Source organism: Eublepharis macularius, chromosome 16 (assembly GCF_028583425.1).
Source record: "Eublepharis macularius isolate TG4126 chromosome 16, MPM_Emac_v1.0, whole genome shotgun sequence".
NCBI classification, from domain to species: Eukaryota; Metazoa; Chordata; class Lepidosauria; order Squamata; family Eublepharidae; genus Eublepharis; species Eublepharis macularius.
Window position 1 is genome coordinate 5,098,085 of NC_072805.1, and position 22,427 is coordinate 5,120,511.

Consider the following 22,427-nt stretch of genomic DNA (forward strand, 5'->3'; position numbering starts at 1 on the left):
CTTCATACTAGTGCATTCTCTGCCCAGGTGTGATAATAGATCAGAGGTAGGCTGTGCAGATGCTGAGACCAAAGTTGTTCCACTTGATGTTCTTAACGCCCCTCTGGAGCTTTGACAGCATGCATCAAGTCTGTTCAGTAGGCAGGTTCCATGCAAGAGCATTGTGGTGGGCTCTGTTATGGTTTCAGTACAAGATCATAGAGAAGCGATTCGGTTTCGTTTTCTCAGCCATGCCGGACGCTCCTCTCGGCTGGTCCGTGAGGAAACGACCGGTCACCCTGACCGGGCGGCTGATCTGCAAGGATTAGCCCCCAGGACTCCCAGGGAGGGAGCCAGGGTCCGGGACGCGGCGGGAAGAACTCCCCGAAACCAATGCGGGGGGGGAATTGCCCGTTTGTCCCTATGGAGGCCGGCAGATGTGCGCGGCGCCTCGAGTGCCGCCGGGCAACGAGAAACGGCAAGTAAAAGAAACAGGCGGAAGCCTGTAAACAAGCGAATCCCTTCTGTTCTATAAGCGTTTGTGAAGGAGAGGTTGATCTGAAGAAGACTCGCTCTTCCCCTTCGTTGAGTTCCAGAATTTTGTCGGCGCCCCCCCCCCCCAAAAGGGCAGCAAAGAAGCAAAGTCCCGCTCTCGGTAAGTCAATCTCGGCTACCTTGAAGGGGGAGTCGCTCGAAGAGTTGGTGCGCAGGGCGGTGGTGGAAGCCATAAAACCCTTTGTTGACAAGCTGAACGAAACTGATCAAAGGGTGGGCTTAATTGAAAGCGAGGTGAAAACCATTAAGGCAGCAGCGGGGGGGGGGCAGAAAAGTCTGCTCTGGAAAGTGCGTCACTTGTGAAGGCTACAAAAAAGGAGTTGAAGTTGGTGGAGAACCAGCTGATCGGGCTACAGGTGGAATGAACGCAGACAATTTTGCGTCTCCAAAACGTGAAAGAGGAGGAAAATGAGGATCTGTGGGATTTGGTCTCGGAACTACTGGCGACACCCGCGAGGACGACTAAAGAAGAGGTTAAAAGCGCCATTTTGGAGGTCCGTCGGGCTTCTTCAAAATATGCAACAAAGCGACAGTTGCCTCGTGAGATCATTATTGACTTTTCATCTAAAAAGATTCGGGACACCATCCTATATAACTCATACAATGCGGATTTGGACTTTATGGTTTGAAAGTCAAGATTTTGAAGGACGTTCCATTTCTAGTCCGGAAACGGCGTTTTAAATATAAAAAGTTTGCAGCTCTTCTGAGGGACCATGGAATAAAGTACAAATGGTTATTCCCGGAAGGAATATGGTTCAGATATAAAGATCAGGCCTATAAGATATTATCAGAAGATCAACTAAAGGATTTTGAGAATAAAAACCCAGAACTCTGCTGCACCAAGAACGAAGAAAAGGAGGAGCCGGAGGGGGGGGGGGGGAGGAGGAGAGCATCGCAACAGCAGTTGCACAGAGAGAATTGCGTCCGGGACCTAGAAGGGGGAGGAAAGTTTAATCAGATTTTGAAATGTTTATTCTCTGTATGATTAACCACTCCATCATTATTCTATGGAGCTATTTTTGTATTATGACAGTATGAAGGGAAACATTGAAGTGTAGTGTTTAGTGTTTGTAGTTCATTCCCTCCCCCTTTTTCTTTTTCCACCCCCCTTTGTCCCTTCCCTCTCCCCTTTCCTTGTGATAGTCTGTAGTGTTTTGTAGTTATGAAAAAAAAAAAAAACAGATCATAGAGAAGCACAGCCTGCTCTGAAGCCCTTCCTTCGCCTGCCTAAAAGCAGATTTTGAAATACGTGATGGACAGAGATGTTCCATTGCAGCTGAGCAAGCTGGTTGTAAAGCAACAACAAAGGAGGTGCTGCTGGCATGTGACATATTGGCATTGGCTTGCTCTGCTGTCAGGCACCAGGAAGTCATTCCCTTTCCTGTTTTAATGAACTCCCCCTTTCCTGCTATAGAACGCAAGTGGGATGGAGTCTTGGGCTCACATACTTCTTTACTTTGCGCTGCAGGGTACAAATGTTTGCTCTGCTGCAATACTGTTTTTCTTGTTGTTGTTTCTGGGAGTTCCCAAACCTTCTGTGGTGCGTGTGGAAAGTACCTGCATCATCCTGCTCACCCACTGAGGGTTCCTGTTAGCAGCACAACCCATAGAGGCTCCTGTGTTGTAAAAGTCATGTATAAATGGGCAGTTCATTCTCTGTGCCTAAACAACATTCATTGCCTGGATGCAGGGGTCATTTTGTAGAAAAAGAGCTGCAGGAACTCATTAGCATAATGTATTAGCATAACTCATTAGCATATGCCATGCCCCTTGCCATCACTGGAAGTGTGTCATTAGCATAACTGATTTGCATATGCCATGCCCCCTGACCTCACCTATCCTGGCTGTTTTGGACCCAATCCTGGCCATTCAGGGCCAAATTGGGCCAAAATGGCAAAAAAAGGGTCTGAAAATGGCCAAAAAGGGCCCAAAATGGTCAGGATTGGGCCGCTGCTGAGCGGGAGAGTGATCCGCCACCCATAAGAGGCCTGACCCTGGCCGTTTTGGGACCAATCCTAGCTGTTCTGGTCCAATCTTGGCCATTTTGGGTCCAATCCAGGCCAAAATGGGCCCAAAATGGCCAAAGATCAGGTGGGCAGGGCCACCTGACATGTGACCTCTTTGGAAAACTACTGGAACTGCGTTCCTGTGTGTTCCCTCTCAAAATGAACCCTGCCTGGATGTACTGTGAAATGTTAACTATTTCTGATGACCTAAATGACCTAAAAATGGCAGGATTAATTTTAGTTATTATGTGGAATTTTGAAAGAGAGACCCAACTGTAGGAGATTAAATCCCCAAAGATTGCTGCAAGAAAGCCAGTTCATTATTTTCATCTTATGTTTCTTTTGTTTTTGAACTTGGAATCTCCTTTTTGCTACTTGATGGTACAGTTTGTCACCAGTCTGGCAAGCAAAAAAACCCAGGCTTTTTTTAGTTACAAAAGAAGCTGATATTCCTCAGTTTAAAAGTTACTTATTTCCAGGTTTACTTTGTCTGCCTCTGCTTCTAAGAGCGGGACCACAAGTGATGCCTGACACAGGTTGGACACTTGCCAGCTTCCCTCAAGTTTTGATGGGAAATGTAGGCAGCTTGGCGGAATGTTGGACAAGTGACAGTTGAAAAGTCCATTGGACAGCAGTCGGAGAGCCAAGCTGCAAGACCAGGATGCCTACATTTCCCATCAAAACTTGAGGGAAGCTGACTAGTGTTCATCCTGTGTCAGGCATCACTTGTGGTCCCGCTCTTAGTCAGGGAATTGGTGCCAGTACTTTTCTACCATGGTTGAAGCAAAAACTGTAATTACACTGTCGAAATAATGTTTATAGTATTATTTTCTGGGGATAATTGCAGGAGGATGATGACTATATTATATTCATCAAAATTTTATGTAAACATGTGGATGAACTTTTTTATAATTTATCTTATTGGTGGTGTGTTTGGATCCCATATTTTCCAGTCTGTAAAAATAATACCTTTATGGCAGTTTAATGTTAACAGCACTATGAAATATCTGGCATAAGTAAACTGTGATTAGTGCTATTAGCAATGTTTGTTCTGTGTTTTCCATTGTATTTGCTGCTAATTGCTGTATTATAAAGCTGAATGAAACTTCCAGTCTTTTTGTTCTTGGAAATCATTGGATCAGCTGGTTCTTGAAATAATGTATTAGCATTTTGGTGTATTTATGTGGGAGTTGAAAGTGATCTTTAGAGCTTGCAGAAAGTCAGCTGAATAGATTGTTAAAAGCTACCAAACGTTCAAGAAGAATGCAAAAATGTACAGGTTTGTGCAGCAGTTTGCTTCTGGATGAACAACTGGGTCTCAATATATTGTCGAAGACTTTCATGGCCGGAGAACGATGGTTGTTGTGGGTTTTCCGGGCTGTATAGCCGTGGTCTTGGCATTGTAGTTCCTGACGTTTCGCCAGCAGCTGTGACTGGCATCTTCAGAGGTGTAGCACCAAAAGACAGAGATCTCTCAGTGTCACAGTGTGGAAAAGATGTTGGCAGGTAATCTCTGTCTTTTGGTGCTACACCTCTGAAGATGCCAGTCACAGCTGCTGATGAAACATCAGGAACTACAATGCCAAGACCACGGCAATACAGCCCGGAAAATCCGTAACAACCATCTGGGTCTCATTTTGCTGGCAAGCTGTGTCTCTTGATTAGGGTTGTCCAGTGTCCTGTTTTCACCAGGAGAGTCTGGTACTGATTATTATTATTGTTATTTATGTCATTTATAGTCCACCTTTCTCACTGAGACTCAAGACAGATTACACAGTGTGAGATTAGTACAGTCAGTATCAAGGACATTTCCAAAAACAGTATCATAGGGTAAATAAACACAAGTTTGCAAAGACATAGCATTAGCAAGAATTCAATACAGAGTTGAAGAAATGCTGAAACAGAACATAAGCCATTTTAGGACTGATATTAGACAACATGAAGCACAGGTAGCTCATAAGAGCACATATTTAAAGCAACAGATAGTATGTAAGGCAACATAGTGGTGAAGTCTTAAGGTCCCTAACTGTCACGGGCCAGCTTTTGCGGGGCTCCCTGCCTGCTGGCGATTCCTCCTCAGAGGATGGGGGGGGCGGGTAGAGGAGCCAGTGGAGCCGAATGAAGACCTGCCTGGAGATGCGCCTGCAGCGTCAGAAGGGCTGGCAATCGAGAGGTCGCCAGGACCCTCAGTGGAAGCAGGCGACGGCAAAGAGTCATGCAGGGAGGAGGAGGAGCCAGCGCCTCAGAGATCCAAGCTTCTCGAGCCAGCAGCAAGATGAAGGGCTCAGAAGAGGGAGGTGGTTTGGGAACAGAGAAAGAGCACACACCTGCAGGCTCAGCGGTGGACGGAGTTGGTTCTCGAGGATGAGGCGCCGCAATCAAGTGAAGGGGAAGCACCTGGCTCTCGCCCTTTTATGCGGACCGGGGCTTATAAGGAGAACGGTGAGCAGAGCTCAGCGTGGGAGCAACATCGCTCCCTGCTCCTGGTGTCCAGCAGCCCGACTCTTGGATGCTTTACCTCTGCTTAGTACCCTGCCCTTGCTCGGATTGAGCTCCTGTTTCCTGACCTTGGCTTTGTCTTCGACCACTCCTTGCTTGCCTCCGTGTTTGACTGATGACCCGGATTTTGACCTTGGCTTGGCTTTCGGACTCTCGTTTGATCTCTCAATTGACAGACGGATTTCCTGGCTCTCAACCACGGCGTGTCTTGGACTCTCCCTCTCTCTCGCAGTCCAGCGCCAGAGTGGGCATCCCAGCCCTGCCTGCGACACTAACTAATTAACAAAGCATCTGAGACCCCCCTCCCAACAATACAGCTCTCCTATCTGAATTTTGAGTAAGCCCCCATGGTAAGCCTTTTTGAATAATTTGGTTTTGCATCATTTGCTGCCCATTTGGTGTAGTGGTTAAGAGCGCGGGACTCTAATCTGGAGAGCCGGGTTTGGTTCCCCCACTCCTCCACTTGAAGCCAGCTGGGTGACCTTGGGCTAGTCACAGTTCTCTGGAGCGCTCTCAGCCCCACCCACCTCACAGGATGTTTTGTTGTGGGGATAATAATGAAATACTTTGTAAACCTCTCTGTGTGGGCATTAAGTTGTCCCGAAGGGCAGTATATAAATCGAATGTTGTTTGTTGTTGTTGTTGTTATTATTATTTGTGGAAAGCCAGGAGAATGGAGGCTCTCCTGACCTCCTCAGGCAGGCCATTCCACAGGGTTGGGGCCACCGCAGAGAAAGCCCATGTACGGGCTGCTGTTGATTTCGCCCATGTGCAGGCTGGCTCCTGCAAGAGACCCTGTTAGATGAGTGAAGCTGCTGTGGAGGAACATAGGAAAGGAGGCAGTCCTGTAGGTATGTCAGATCAAGGCCGTGAAGAACTTTGTATGGGACAACCAATACCTTGAACTCAGCATGGTAACTGATAGGTAGTCAGTGGAGTGACTGCAGGATGGGAGTGATGTTCATGCTTCTGCTCACTCCTGAAAACAGTCGAGCCACATCATTTTGCACCAATTGGAGTCTCCTAGTTAGCTTAGATCCAGAGGAGTTAACCATGTTAACTGTAGTTGCAGAATAAAGTCCAGTAGCACCTTTAAGACTAACCAACTTTATTGAGGCAATAATTTTTTCCCCCTAATATCCAGCCAGTACCTTTCTGCATGTAATTTAAGCCCATTGCTTCAAGTCCTATCCTCTGCTGACAACTGGAACAGCTCCTTGCCCCCCTCCAAATGACAGCCATTCAAATGTTTAATGAGAGCAATCATGCCCCCCCTCAATCTCCTTTTCTCCAAACTAAACATTCCCAAGGCCTTCAGCCTTTCCTCGTAGGGCTCAGTCTCCAGACCCCTGATCATTCTCGTCGCTCTCTTCTGCACCTGCTCAATTTTGTCCACATCCTTTTTGTATTGTTCAATATTTGTCAGAGATGCTTTAGGCCAGGGGTGGGCAATTGTTTTGGCTCGGGGGGCACTTTGTGGGAGCGGAGGTTAGCGGAGGGCCGCACCTTTTAAAATGATTGCATTCATTAGTTAACTTTGCATTTCAGAAAAGGTATAAATTGTATCATAAAAATCAATAAATATAAATTAAATAAAATAGTGGTAGTTTTATTAAATTTATTTATTGTGCTAATTTCATATCATCTATAGCTGCAAGCACATTTAATTTTAGAATCAGTTTAATGAGACAAATGTACCCTATCACACTTTTCTACTGTCTTGGTGGGCCACAAAAAACTCTGTAGTGGGCCGCATGTGGCCCGCGGGCCGCAGTTTGCCCATCCCTGCTTTAGGCTGATCCTGCACTGGGCAGGGGGTTGGACTAGATGGTCTGTATGGCCCATCCAACTCTATGATTCTATGAATGACACTTGAACGGCAAGTGAACAGACTCACGTGTATTCCTCCCTGTTCACTTGCACTCCACTTGATCACATAGTGATCACATAGTGATCGAGTGGAGCGCAAGTGAACAGGGAGGAATACACGTGAGTCTGTTCACTTGCCGTTCAAGTGTCATTCGTCACTTGTAGCTTGGCCCTAAGACACCAAAAGTGATCCATAAAGAATTAATGAGCTTTATTTACAATAAAACCCAGATGCAGTGCCATGTTCCAACACATGCATAAAGATCAGCCATAGCAGAGAATCTTACATACTTTCCAAAGTTAATTGTTTACAGAAAAGAGATAAAATTGTTATACAAAACTAGATACAAACAATTCTTCAGAATCAAATTCTTCAGGAGACACAACACAAAACAAGTCTGATTGACAAGACAGTAAACTCTCTCTGTAATATAAACATGTTACATGTCTGGTGCCACAAAGGAATCTTGGGTGTTTTCCTGAAAGAGTGTTTATCCAAGCTAAATCCTTGAGTACAAGGTCAAAACAAGAGAGAGACTGTCCTTGCAATAGGGCTTTCTAACCCTACTTAACCACAGCACCATAAGTAATCTGCTTACAAATAATAATTTACCTTCTGTGCAACAGTTCAACTCCAATAAATGCTCATACATAGGTCTTTTAGAATAGGGGTCAGACTAGATATTGGAGGCTGAGCTGTGTGGGCTCTTAAAGTGATCCTTGGCCTGGCCTTTGTGACTTTTCTCGCTCCTAGTGTGTTGGGAACGGGGAGTGTGCTATCTGGGTCCTGAATCTGGGACAAAAGCTGGATTTTTGCGGTAAGCGAAGCAATATTTTTTTATACTTACTGCACTTGTGAGCTATTTTTTGCCTGAAGGTTCTCAGAGTGATGTATAGCTCATAAAAGTATGGAACTACTTAACCTGTGAATCTTAAAATAGGTCAAAAAACCAGCAAGCAAATAAACAGATGCAACTCTGAGACAACATTAGTTTCCTACTTAGGGTCAGGTTTAAACAAATAAGCGAATGTGACTGATTTTCACAGAGGTCTGGTATATTTGAACATTTGGAGTCCCTTGTGTGTTCCCTGGTGGGAGCATGTGGTTGCTGTGACCTGGTGTGACCATGGGTGTGACCATGTGTGAGGTGGCAAATCAAAGCAACTCAGAACATCCCACCACAACAATTGCACATTTGAACAGTTGTGTGCCCATTTCCTGTGTGGAGGAACCAATTCATATACCTCTGTTACCTCTGTCAAGTTGCAAGTCCCTCAGAAGTCAGCTGTTTCTAAACTCACTTAGTTGTCAAGGGTGTAGGTATACTGTTTCGTATGATATTTAAATAAGTGACACTTCCGTGAATTCAACCAAACTTTGACCCAGGAGAGAAGTGATCATTCAACATAAGTTTATTGTTCATTGCCAACCTTAAACTGGTATAGCAGAGCTTGGAGCGTGTTATACTAAAAATCCTTAAGGCAGCCAATTGACCATGATGTGATCAGTGAGCTTTCCTCCCAGTGCAGAGCTCTTGGTTAATCAGAGTATGTGTCATTCTGCTATCATAACAATTCCCATAATAATTTCTGATGTAGAGCTTCTCTTTTTGGAATAAAGTAGTAAGTACCTGAAGTTACTATTCTTCATATTTCACTGTCAATAAAACAGTCGAGTGTTCCACATTTCAGCAAGCATAGAACACTTAGTGAGGCCTTTAAATTGTGTGTTAGAAAGTTCTTCTCTAAAGCTAAATGCTATTGACAATACACATTTGATATACATTTTGCTCTAATTGATTCTAGATTAGATTGCCAAGGCAGCTTCTAGTGAGGTTTACGCTTGTGTTGGAATGAAAGAAAATATTGGGCCTGCTGTTGTTGGTCCATCTTAATTCCTCCCAGTCAAGAGAGGAGGCAGGAACAATAACCATGGATCCTCCTCTTCCTCTGGCAGTTTTCCTGCCAAAAGAGGCACCAGAAGAAAACAACATGAAAAAAATACACTGAATGAATGTATCCGTGTTGAAGGCCAGCCAATGCTGAACTATGCAGCAAAGAGCTGGCAAAATTTAGATCAGGTACGCAGATGATGAGAACTGGACATGATGCCAAGCAAATGATGGAGAACACTATAATGATGTCCTCATTAAATCAAGGTGGGGCAAGGATGTCTCCTTGAGCAGTTTTTCTGGGGCTAGACATCATTCCAAACATTGTTCCCTGTTGCAGTTTTTTGCCTACCCCATTGTGCTAGGTGTCATACCATGGATAACAGGATATGGCAGGTAGATCCCTGGATCATTTCAGCAAGACACAGGTCCCTGGTTAAATGACTTTTATTCAGGAAATCAGTCTTTCCCCATATACACAGGTCCATAGGATTACGGCTGATTCCGTACACGTTGGATAATGCACTATCAATCGTTTGAGGTGTATTTTTTGTTCACACAAAAAAATCCATTCCAAATGATCTATAAAGAGGATTGGAAGTGCATTATCCAACGTGTGCGGAATCACCCTACATGAAGTAAAATGCATATGAGCATGGCAACTTCTCTTTGAAAGGAATAAGTATTAAGGCAGTTACAAGTCTATATACTCAAACAACCCCCTCCCCCCTAAACCACAAGTTCAGAGGCAGTCTGGGAAACGTTTTCGGAGTTCACACACTAGGCAGACAAGATACTGAGAAATGCAACATTTCAGACACCCAAGGTCAGTCTAGAAAATAGCAATGGGAGAGATCGTCTGCAGCTTTGCCAGCTGCCTGGCTATGCTGTGGAAAGGAGAAAATGAAAGTGATTTTCAAAAGCTAAGGAATGTACTCATCAGTTACAACATGAGATCAGGTATAATACTTTGTCAACTCAGGACAATAAACATCAGATTTAACAGTGGCATGGATGAATGGGTACAGTCAAACATGACACTGGGGTTCCCAGCAGGAATTTAAAAGTTTTGAAGGAATAGAATCTGGGCCAGAGTGAAAACCCACCCAAACTTGGATTGATAACCCATGTGTCATGTCTGAGCCCCATCCATGCCAATTTTGATTCTGTTCTGCTGAACATGATGTATCTTGCTATAGCTCAATATCACTTTGCTAGTGTCATAACTATTCCTTTCTCAGGCGTTCACAGGTGTTTATCTGTTGGACTGTAACAACTTCCAGTGTTTATGACCTTGCGCTCATTCCCAGACAGTGCTGTGTCTTGCTTCCTAGTAACAATGTGATATCACAAATATGTGAAATGTTCTCACACCAAGAGAGCGCCGAAGTAATGTTTATGGTTGGGAGGAGGGAGAAAAGAGTAAACTAGAATGTTAAAAGAGAAGTTTCTCTCACATGATGTCATTCCTATCAACTTCTACTCTTGCTGCTTAGATGTCTACCTTGCTTCTAAGTAGTCTTATGGACCTGTATATGGAAATGATCTGATTTCTGAATAAAACCCATTTGACCAAGCCCTTGTGTCTTGCTGCAGTGGTCCAGAGATCTGTCTGCTGTATCCTGTCATCCATAGCCTGACATCATGGGTCCAATTGATAGGAATGACCTCATTGCATGGCTTAGTCTTCACCCTCCTCTACAGCTGGCCACCCTCAACCATGGTGAAAGGCCGCCTTTAAGGTGTGGCCCAGCTAAGGACCCTGCCCCTTCACCAGACTTCCTCTAGCCCAAGGGTACACCCTCCCCCACTAAGGGGGGGGGGGCTCCTGCCACTGCTGCCACCCTCACCATGACAGCTGCATTCCTTGGGTAACTCACTCAATTGGGTGCTCAGGTGAGCTGCTCATTTTCCACTGGCCCATGAAGCAAGTCCAGGTGGGCCATCCTGGGCTCAAGGCCAAGTAGGCCCCAAGCCTCTATCAGTTGGGGAGAGGGCAGCTCATGACTGAGCCCAGTCATACCTGGCTAAAAGAAATATTTTGACCTGGCACCCAAAGGAGAATAGAGTACATGCCAGATAAGACACAAGGGAGAGGGCATTCCACAGCTGAGGTGCCACCGCTGAAAAAGCCCCATCTCTGGTCACTGCTGCCACCCTCACCATGACAGCTGCATTCCTTGGGTAACTCACTCACCTCTGAAAGTGAGGACACAGAGTGGGGCTTGTGAAGAGGATCTTAACCAATGGTCTGGACACTATAGCACAGGGGTCCCCAGTGTGATGCCCATGGGCTCCATAGTGCCTGGTGACACCTTTCTTGGCACCTATCAAGTGTTTTTAGAAAATGGGTGAGGTCAGGTGGGCTCTTGCCCAGCAAGGCTTCTGACTGGCCAGTTTAGATCTGATTAATGTTGTTTCAGCAGCACCAGTATTGGTTTTATTCTCCCCCATTGCTGTTTCCCAGTGTATTTTTTGTACCACCCTTCTTCCTGGGTTTCCTCTGTGTGTGGCTCTGCTCCTGCAACAGCCATTTTGTGGTTGTGCCCACTACCCACCACGATGTGTCAGAAATCTAAAGGTGCCTGCAGCTCATAAAGGTTGGGGACCTCTGTGCTCTTACTGTAGCTGGAAGACTTATATTACAACACTGGAGAGACAGCTCTTGGCAAAAATTTACAGCAGAAAAAACACAGGCTCTCTATGTCAGCAATACAGCTAATCTTTTCTTAATTCAATGTATTGTCACTTTATTTATTGTTTTAGCCCTGTGCTCTTGAGAAAGCTGAGGCACATTTGTGCTCACGCGAAACAATCATTGCAAGATAGCTGATTGTCGGGCCGACGGGACGTTTATCTTATCTTTTCTGCGGCTTGGAGAGAGCTGGAAGACAACTGCAATTACTACCCTGTATGAGAGACTTACACACAGTTGCTAACTGAAATCAGTTGAGAATTGTAGCTTTTATGACCTGCCTTTAATCACTCGGAGCTAACAGGTTATTTGAGTTTGTGTTGTGGTTTGTATATTCTCAATCTAGATGAATGACTATGTATAATGGATTCAATAATGATGATGATGTAATCAATTTATTTTTCACACTTCTTTATTGTGCACTGTAAACAACATTAATTAATTAAGAAAAGATTGGCTGTATTGCTGACATAGAGAGCCTGTGTTTTTTCTTCTGTATCTTGCTTGCTCTCTCTTTAAGAGCCTCTGTTCTAGCCAGTGAAAAATTTACAGCAACAAAACACCCACATCAGGGGAAAACACAGAAACTGTCCCTCAGAAGAAGTGAATCTAATAAAACACCCCAACAACTGCATAAAACAGAAGCCCCCCCAACCCGAAGAACAGCAAAGTAAACACTAACTATAGTAGATAAAAGCCAAACCAAAGCACTCCCATACAACAGCCACTGTTGTATGCACCCCCCACAGCAACCCACAGTTTTTAAAATGCAACCTAAAAAAAAAACAACCTTTCCCTTCCCCCCTCCCTCCCAGACACCAGGTCAATAACCTTCCTCCAAATACAGAAAAAACAGTGAGAAGAAGCAGTAGAAGTCTTCCAGGTGCAGCAGCAGCAGGTCTCAGCAGGCAGCAGCAGGAACCCAGCAGGCAGCAGGCCAGATCACAGAGAGGGAGCCAACAGCCAGCAGCAGGTAGACAGTGTCTCAGATCTCTCTACCAGGCAGCCAGACTACACACCACAAAAAATTGAGGCTGCTCTGAGGCAAGCCTGCCTATTTAACTCCTTGCAGGGCAGTTTAAATAAGGCACTTGCCTTCTAGAGAATCCCATTTTCAGAAAAGGAGAGCTTCTGTAAGGATTGGCCATTCACTCCCTTCCCTCCCATCTGGGAAAAAAGACAGGCTACTGTTTCTTTGCAGTTCCCTAGCAGAGGAACAGGCCAGCTGCGGTTACCAAAGTCTACCAAAACAATTTGGTAAACTTCCATTTGGGAATACTGAATCTGATTCGTTATTCCCTTTTGAGTTCGGTAGTACCAAATTTCATCTAATTAGGAGGAATTTGGTATTTTTAAAGGAATACTGATCCCGAATTGCACATCTCTAAGCCATAGCAAGAATCTCTTCATTTAAGAAAATGGTGCACATTCCATTTTTACAATATCCAGCTTTGATTGTGAGATTAAATTGGATTTAAATTTGAGTGCGTAAAGTACATCCTTTAAAGGTCGTTTCTCTATTAGGTAATTTGAATGTAGCACAACGTTTCCCATTTTAGAGACTTTGCAAGATTTGCCACCAGCAGTTTAGACCGTTGTTAAATCAGTAGCTTTCAATTCAGTAAATAAAGGTGCTTGACTGACAAAATAAGAGATTGCTCCAGATTCTAGAATAAAACTCTTATTTTCAGTTCAGTCTTTCATCAGAATATGTTAAGACTAGTGAAATCTAGACATTCCCTCTCAGATCTTTTCTCTTTGTCTCCATTCCTGCGGCTTGCAGAATTAAACTTAGGCTTCTTAGAGGGACAGATGGCTGCCTTGTGACTCTTCGCATCAGAAATGAAGCAATGAGTTAAGCTCTCTCTGTACACACTATCCTTCCTTGCAAACTCCCACAGCTTCATAGCATTTCCTATAAGTTTGCACTGCCTCTCTATAACATGATCCCATCCCATTGATTGCTGGAATCTTGGACTATTAGCTCCCTGGCTCCTCCAACCTGTACTTACCTTACAAGCAAATTCAAAACAGTTTCTCCTCTTCTACTTACCTTCTACTTTCTCTTCCCTGAATCTCCAGAGAAATCTCATAAAAAGCATCAGCAAAAGACAAAATCCGTCTGTTTTTTTTTAGTTAACTTACTACATTTGTAAAACTACTCATTAGAGAAATAAATAAAATTAGAGAGCTGATCTTCCTCAGAAATTTGAGTTGGCATTGCTTAACTGGTTAAAAATATGCGTGAGCTGAGCAAGATGCTTATCGAAGGATGCACCTTCTGAGTATTGGATGGAAGCAAGCTGTTTCTTAACTTGGCTAGTTAAAGGCCATCCAGATTTCTTGTTAAAGATTTCCAGAAGCTGAAATTTTCTCTGGCGGTCTTAACATTATGAACGAGAACCATATGATCATCATTAAGGCTGCTGGCATAGCAAGTAAGATGCTTTCTTATCCTGTAATTCCCATTCAATCATTTCATCGGGGGTTGAGGGAGGGTCTTTAACAATTACCTTCCAAATCCCATGAAGACCCAGTGAGAGTTCAAGAAGCTTTTTCCAGGATGAATAATTCTTGGGTTTCAGCTGACCAGCATATGTCAATCCAGGCTGGAGATATCCTTGTGTTCTCTCCGTCGTCCTCTCTCTTGGATTAGAGGGAGTGGGGCTTTGCTGTGAGCTTCCAGATGCAGCAGACCAGCATGGTTATCTGGAGAGTCACTCATCTTTCCTATTATTCTCTGACTTTCTTCCTAATCCTCTTTGATCCTCACTTAAATGTTAAACTGCATTGGTCAGGGCTATTATTTGTTTAGTGAGCTCGCTTGCTTCAGCTTTAACTCAGTGGTTAGGAAACTACTCAGTATGCTTCATACAGCTTCTGTTCAGTCACCCCTAATCTGGGCACCATGGCCCATTAGCAGAGTTGCATCGTTTGCAGGGAAACATGTGATTGTGGGAGCTTGCATGGCTGGGTGGGCATGAGAGAGCAAAAATAAAATTACACTCAGCCTTAGATAAGGTTTAGAAAGGAAATGAGAGTTCTTTTTTTTGTAGGAACTCTATATTTGATAGGAAATAGGAGGGATAGATCTATGTGCTTGGCTTTATGCTTGTTTTTCAAATTTCTGCTGTCTCATTTATTTATTAATTTATTATTTTCACTTTTTATTCTGCCCTCCCTGCACAAGCAGGCCCAGGGTGGATTATATCCTATTGTATCTCTTTTACCGAATGTCCTAACTGTTGTTCATTATTGTACTTTGCTCAATGAATATCCAAGTTGTTGAAGATATTGTATTTTTCACTTGCACTGTGTAATCCGCCTTGAATCTCAGTAAGAAAGGTAGACTAACAACAACAACAGTAATAGTCAAAGGATGCCAGTGGATGGCAGGATGAGTCCTGCATCAATCGTACAAGATGCTGAGGAAAGGAGGAGGTTTTGACAAAGAGAGGAAGATGAGTTGTCATGAGGAGGAAGTCCTGAGAAGAGCAATCTACACATCAAAGGATAGTCCCAATGCAGGAAAGAGCAAAGGGTAAACAGATCCCTGACCTCTGTATCTTTCTGACTTTCTGGCTTGTCCCCCTCTGAAACCTGTGGAAGGGACAACGTTAGTCTTCCTCTTTCCTGGATCTGGATTTCTTTGACTTTTTTTATTTTGGTGCACACCTCTGTTGGGAGCCAAAAGTAGGCCATCTCTCAAGTAGGCACCAGCACTAATTTTGTGTTTTGAGTGTGGATGGGGAGGTTGGGGAAAATGAGGGGAAAGAAGAGAGAGGAGCCTGAGAAAAAGGATAGTGTTCGCCCCATTTCAGGCTTGGAATAAAAATGGTTCCTGGGGCTGAAACATGGAAGACTCCTGGTCAATTAGGAAGTCAGTCCCATTAACTTTTACATAGTGCAGCTATATTTTCAGAAGATTGATCCATTTTGTTCCAACTAATTACACTTGCTCTGTTGTAATTAAACCTTTCTTGTTTTCCATTTTAGCTTTTCGGTGTAGCCTCCAGTTTCTTGGAAATATCGCAACAGGAAACAGAGATTCCCAGGAGAGGATCTGGAAGCTTGCGTTGCCTTTTCTTTTTTTGTAAGCATTAACAGGTTGCTTCCCCATCTCCCGTCCGTAGTCTATTTGTATGGAAGTTATATTTTAATCTTCAATAACAGTATTGTCTGCACATAGTGGGGGAATGGAATTACAGTTTGGGCAACAGGAGTGGCTTTATATGCATGTGAAGACCTGACCTCTCTTCCTGTTTTAAATTTGATTTGAACATAGATTGAGTTTTGGGGGCACTGATTGTAAGATCAGTATGAAAGACTGTAAGATTGTATGGCCTATTTTAAAATATTTTATAACGTATGGGTACTTACAAGGTATAGAAAGATTATACTCCCCACCCCCAATGTTATGATTGGAGTTGTCAAAAGGCCTGAAGAAAAAAATGTCCTACCTCTTTAATAGAAGATTATTGTATGGATATGGACAGCTGATGCTTTTCATGGCATAAAGGTAAATAATATCACCTGGTGAATAACATCCCATTAAACACACAGTTGGCAACCATAGTTAGGATTCATCAACAGATGCTTGATCACTCGTAAGTAGAGGTGGGCACGAATCAAATTATGAATCAAAATTCATGACGAATCAGTCGATTCGTTCCTCGGGGAAAACACATTTTGTGGGGGCTGCGTTTTCCACAAACTCTGTGACTTATTTTGGCTGATTCATCCGATTCATGGTTGGTTAGGGAAGCCAGACATCCTGGCGTCATTCAGTTGATTCCCCAGACAACAGAGGCCAGTCCTTTGCTTGCTCCCAATCTTAGCTCACAAACCTTGATTGGCAGCTGTCCCTGCTAACTGGAGAGCTCCCATTCTGCCCCATCCGGCAGAGCAGCAAGGGGAGTGGGGTGATTAATTTCTTAGGCAACTGAGGAGATGGGCCTACAGTAGCCATGGGAACACCAATCTCTTCCCCCCAAACCCTGTTTGGCAGGCCTGTCTGCCAACTAGAGTGCTCCTGTTTTGCTCTATGTTAGCATTTTATATAAAAGGCAAAGCTCTGTGCCTCGTGGTTTCAGTTTAAGTAGGCAGAGAGAGAGGGAGGAAGTAGCTGGAACTTGGAGTGAGAGAGAGAGAGTGCATTTGGGAGCTTTGGCCTGGATTTGGTGCTGGAAAAGAGACTGAAAAGCCTCTTTCCAATTTCCTTTCCTTCTCCTAGTAAGGAGGTGTTTGGGAAAGAGTGCCTTTTTTCCTTGACCCCCACCCCACCACACCCTAGTCTCAGGCCTTTGCCTGGAACTGGGGCCTTGCTTTACTGAGGCCTCCCCTTTTTTCCTTTGTCTTTGTTTCTTGCTCTGCTTTTTTGAGGGCCTCACTCTTGCTGTTTTGTTTTTGGGTGGTTTTGCCCCACCCCTGGGATCAAACCCTCACTCTTCTGTTTTCTCTCCTGGATTTTGTGCACTTTTCTGGTGCTGCTTTCTTTCATTTTGTGCACTCCTTTGGTGCATTAAGCATTTGTTTTGTGCACCTGTCCTGCCTGGGGCAGTGTCTGTGGTGGTTTGGGGGCTAAACACCCAAACCCAGTCTCTGGGCTGCTGCCTGCTGCATTTTGCTCTCTTCTCTCTCCTCTAGTGTGCTTCTCTGGTGCTGCTTGCTGTCTTTTTGTGCCCTCCTTTGGTGCATTAAGCTTTTGTTTTGTGCACCTGTACTGCCTGGGCTGGTGTCGGTGGTGGTTTTGGGGCTCAACACCCAAACCCAGTCACAGGGCTGCTGCCTGCTGCCTCACACCCTCACTCTTGAATTTGCTTTCTACTAACCCCACTCTTCTGTTGGCTCTCTTCTACTTTGTGAGCACAACTCTGTTTTGTTTTGTTCTTCACTTCAGTGTACCATTATGAAGCATGTATTGTTGGGCGAGGGCAGTCGTGGGGCGGGGGGAAGTGCAAAGCTTGTCCACATTGCCCATTGGTGACCGTCACCCATACTGGGGGGGAAGTCTTGTGGGCACCAGAGACTCCAACTTCAGATCTGCCCGGGGGGGGGGGGCTGTGGAGGAGGCAGACAACGTCTCCTCCGCTGCCAGGAGTGAAGATCGTTAAACTTTTTGCGGAGGGCGAGGAGGGGTCTGAGAAGGAATGGCAGTGGTTTATGGAATCAGCCAGTCCCTCTGCAATCCAAACTCCAGAGACTGTCCCTGCCCACAGTCCACCCCTCACTCTGTCTTCCCAGTCCAGCTCCACGCCGTGGAAGTTAGTATTTCATTCTCCTCCTGACTCACCAGTCCCCATTTCACTCAATCACTCTGGCAGCACTTTCAAGCTCTTCCTAATGACCCCTGCTTGGCATGGTGTCATCACTGGGAAGCAACATGCACCACCCGAACATGTTGCTTCCTCCACCGTGCGAACCACCTAGCAGCTGTGTGAGGATGGCTACAGATCAGAGAGAAGGGGGAGGGGAACAGGAGTCCACGACCAGTAAGAAGACTTGCCGTGAGGGTGCTGCAGGTGGGAGTGGAATGCCCAGGCAGGCTACCCTGCAGGAGGTAGTCCCCTCGGGGTCTGTAACAGTGCCAGGCGTACGAGTCAGGGGGAGGGCTCAGGCAGCAGGCACTAGAGCGGTGGTGGTGATGATTGCTCTGGACGGACTCCCATAATCCATCATGGAGGGTGTGGGCTTCTGGAGGCTGCTGCGTCACTTTGCTCCCTGGTTCTCAGTGCCATTGCGGCGGACCATTTGCTGGCAAGTCTTGCCCGCTCTCTATCAGGGTGTGTACACTAGGGTCTTGAAGGAACTATTGGGTGCCAAGGGATGGACTGTCCACTTCACGGCAGACCTGTGGAATGGCTGTCATCAGGGCTACATCACTGTCACTGCCCAATGGTGGCAACCAGAGGATCTCCACTGGCCCATGGAAAGATCAGGTCCCCAGGAGGAGGTGTTACCATTGGCGCCGGGCTACAGAGTGGTTCTGCTGCAGGCACGGGGGATGGATGAGGATCACACGGGGAAGAACATTGCTGCCATGATCAGGGCTGCATTGAGGGACTGGGCGCCCGGGGGTGAGCTTTTCTGTGGCTTTATGGTCACTGATGTGGGAAGAAACATGCTGGTGGCCCTGAAAGAGGCATCCCCTGACGGCCTGGTCTGCCTGGCACATAAACTGCACCTCGTCATGACGGATGCACTCGGGCTAGGTAGCAACATCAAGGCCAGCTGGGATCAATCGGCGTTGTTCATGCATGCGTAACTTTTTGCCTTCAACCACGTATCACTCCTTACCGATAAACCAATGAAGAGTGAACTCTGTGCCTATACCCACGTATATACCGATATACCAATGACGAGTGAACCTTGTGCCTAAAACCACGTGTAACCCTGTACCGATATACAGAAGAGGAGTGAACTTTGTGCCTTAACTCACGTATCACCCCTAACTGATATACTGATGAAGATTATGCCATGTCCCTATATCCATGTTTCACCACTTACCGATACACCAATGAAGAGTGATTTCTGAGCCTATAACAACGCATCTCCCCTTACGATATACTTTATTTATTTATTTATTAGTTAAATTTTTTCTTTATTTAAACTATAAACTACACACCACAACACAATAAACAACAAACAGAAAAGGAAAAAACACACAATTCTAAACATAACACACTAACAATACATATATCTATAAAATTAAGAGGAAAGGAAAAAAGAAAACAACCCCTCCCCTAAATTACACTACAAGCTGAGTTCCAATTTTCTCCGCAACAAGTATATATAATTTCTAGAGTCCCACTTATTCTAAGTTGGTCACAAAACCCCTCTTTTTTCTATTGTTCCTCTTTCTTAATCCATAAATCCAGATGTCATCAAATCCTTGTTACCCATTTCATGCAAAAAGTCTATTAATTCTTTCCATTCAGTCAAGAAATTAACTAATATCCTTTCTCTATTTAATGCAGTAAGTTTTGCCATTAATGCAAACTCCAAAACGTTTGTCAACCATTCCTCCACTGTAGGCAATGTTGTAGTTTTTCACATTTGTGCATAAAGTACTCTTGCTGCTGTAATAAAGTACAAGAACAGTGTTCTAAAACTTTTTTCCAACTGGCTGTCCATTATTCCCAACAGAAAAGTCTCGGGCTTCAGCTGAAGTTTAATCTTCAAAATCTTCTGAATTGATGATTGAATCTGCAATTAAAAACTCTTTGCTTTCTTACATGTCCACCACATATGAAAAAATGTCCCTTCTTGTTTAGCACAACATACATTTGACGCCCCCTTATACATTCTAGACAATTTTTCAGGCGTCATATACCAACGATACATCATTTTGTAAAAATTTTCTTTAATACTGGAGCTTAGTGTAAATTTCAGCCCTCTTGTCCACATATTTCCCGTTGCTCTATTAATATAGCATGTCCACAATTTTTCGCCCAATTAATTATGTTCTTTTACTTGCTGTTCCTCCGTCTCAAACCTCAACAAAAGTTTATACATTTTAGAAATAACATGTTCATCGTTTGTACAAAGGGCTATTTCAAATTCAGTTTTAGATTTCTCAGAGTCATAATGACTCTTGTCTAGTTTGAATCTCTCCAAAATTTGCATATATGGAAACCACTGACAGGTGTGCCCTTCTGCTGCTAAGTCCTCTCTTGATTTAATTTTAACTTGGTCCTGAGAGAATTCCAATAAATCCTGATAAGTTAACCATTTAGGTGGACTAACCATTTCCCTTCTACAATGAGCTTTTTGCGATGACAGCCAGAGAGGTATTTTCGAACAAAACCTAAGTTTGTGTTTATTCCATACTCTCAGGATTGCATGCCTTACATAGTGATTATTAAACTTTACATTGGCTTTAACTTTGTCATACCATAGATACCCATGCTACCCAAAGACCATGCCCTTCCAGGTCCAGTAATCTTCTTTTTTAAAAACAGTATCCATTCCTTCATCCAAACCAAACAGCCACAAAATATAACCTCAAATCTGGGAGGCCCACACCTCCTCTTTCTTTTGCATCCTGTAGAACCTTAAATTTAACCCTTGGCTTTTTTGCCTTGCCATATAAATCTCGATATATCCTTCTGCCATTGCTTAAATGGTGTCTCTGTTGTCAATACAGGAATTGTCTGAAATAGGAATAACATTCTAGGTAAGACATTCATTTTAATTGTAGCTATTCTTCCCAACTGCGATAATTGAGTTTTATCCCATCTTAGCATATCCCTTTTAATTTCTTTCCAAGTTTCAATATAATTATTTTGGCATAACATACAGTTCATATTTGACAAAGTAATACCTAAGTATTTTAACTTTTTCTCAACTTTAAACCCTGTTATGCTCTTAAGTTTCATTTGATCTTGTATGTTCATATTTTTAGTTAAGACTTTGGTTTTCTGCTTATTAACCTTAAAACCAGCCACTACACCAAATTCTTTCAATTTTGTCATTAGGGTTTCAGTTCCTTTCAAAGGGTCCTCCAAAGTCAACACCAAATCATTTGCAAAGGCTCTCAGTTTGTAGTTCTCCTGTTACACCTTAACACCTCGAATTCTCTCATCTTGCCTTATGTCCCTATTCAAAACTTCAAGCATCAGTATAAATAACAAAAGTGACAATGAACAACCTTGTCTTGTTCCTCTTTGTATTCCACATGGTTTGGTTAACTCTCCATTCATGACTATCCGTGCAGTCTGGGTTGTATAGATTGACTTAGTCCATTTAATAAAATTGTCCCCAAAGTCCGTATCTTCCAATATCTTAAACAAAAATTTCCAGTTTAAGTTGTCAAAAGCCTTCTCGGTGTCTAGAAAAATCAAAGCAACTTGTCTTTCATTACGTTTTTCTAAATATTCCAGAATATCCAATACTGTTCTTACATTGTCCTTTAGATGCCTCGTAGGTAGGAATCCACTTTAGTCTTCATGAATAATGTCCCGTAGGATATTTTTAAGTCTTCCTGCCAAGACTGATGCAAACAGCTTATAGTCATTGTTTAACAGTGATATTGGCCTGTAGTTTCTTGTGAATGTGTGATCTTGTTCCTCTTTTGGAATAAGTGTTATGTTGGCCTCCTTCCATGAGTGTGGCATTTTCCCTCCCTCTAAAATAGAGTTAATCATCTTTTGTAAAGGCTGAAGAAGTTCATCCTCAAAACACTTATAGTAGCTATTTGGGAGGCCATCTGGTCCAGGAGCTTTCCCCAACTTACTGTTTTTTATGGCTTCTCCCACTTCTCTTACTGTTACAGGTCCATTCGTAATTTGTCTTTGTTGTTCCGTGATCTTAGGTAGCTTCTGTTTATTAATATATTCATCTATTTTTTCCACTGACACTTCACAACTCTTATACAGATTTGTATAGTACTGATAAAATGCCTTTTGTATATCTGCCGTGTTTGTTAGTGCCTTATCCGCCTCTTGTATTTTCAATATCATTCTCATTTCTCTCTCCTTTCTCAGTTTATAAGCCAACCATTTTCCTGGCTTGTTTGCATATTCAGATGTTCTTTGTTTAGCATAATTCAATTTAATTTCCATTTCTCTTGACATTAACATCGATAGTTGTTGTAAGATCTTAATATGTTGCAATATATTAGTATTTCCAGGAGCTCTCTTGAGTTCATCTTCTTTGCGCTTTATCTCCTCCAAAATACATTGCTTTTTCTCTAGGTTCTTTGTTCTCAGTTGGGCATTATATTGAATTAGATAACCTCTAATATATGCTTTACTTGCATCTCAGACCATTCTCATACCTTTACCTTTAAGTTTACGTCAAAATATTCTTTTAGTTTATTTTTGAAGTCTTTAATAGTCCATTTTGTAATAGCGCTTCATTTAATCTCCACCTAAAGGTACCCCTTTCCCCCCTATAAGTCATGGATACTGGGTTATGGTCTGAAAATTTCTT

The 22,427-nt window shown here is 43.6% G+C and overlaps 1 protein-coding gene across 4 annotated transcripts in view; it reads left to right on the forward strand.

The window, feature by feature from the left end:
* The window catches only part of ATXN10 (ataxin 10), a 183,531-nt gene that overhangs the window by 43,024 nt on the left and 118,080 nt on the right, over positions 1-22,427 (forward strand). For all 4 annotated transcript variants that reach the window (XM_055000643.1, XM_055000644.1, XM_055000645.1 and 1 more), the window contains exon 4: positions 15,492-15,588. In XM_055000643.1, coding sequence (XP_054856618.1) covers positions 15,492-15,588 — 97 coding nt within the window. The remainder of the gene's footprint in view (positions 1-15,491; positions 15,589-22,427) is intronic.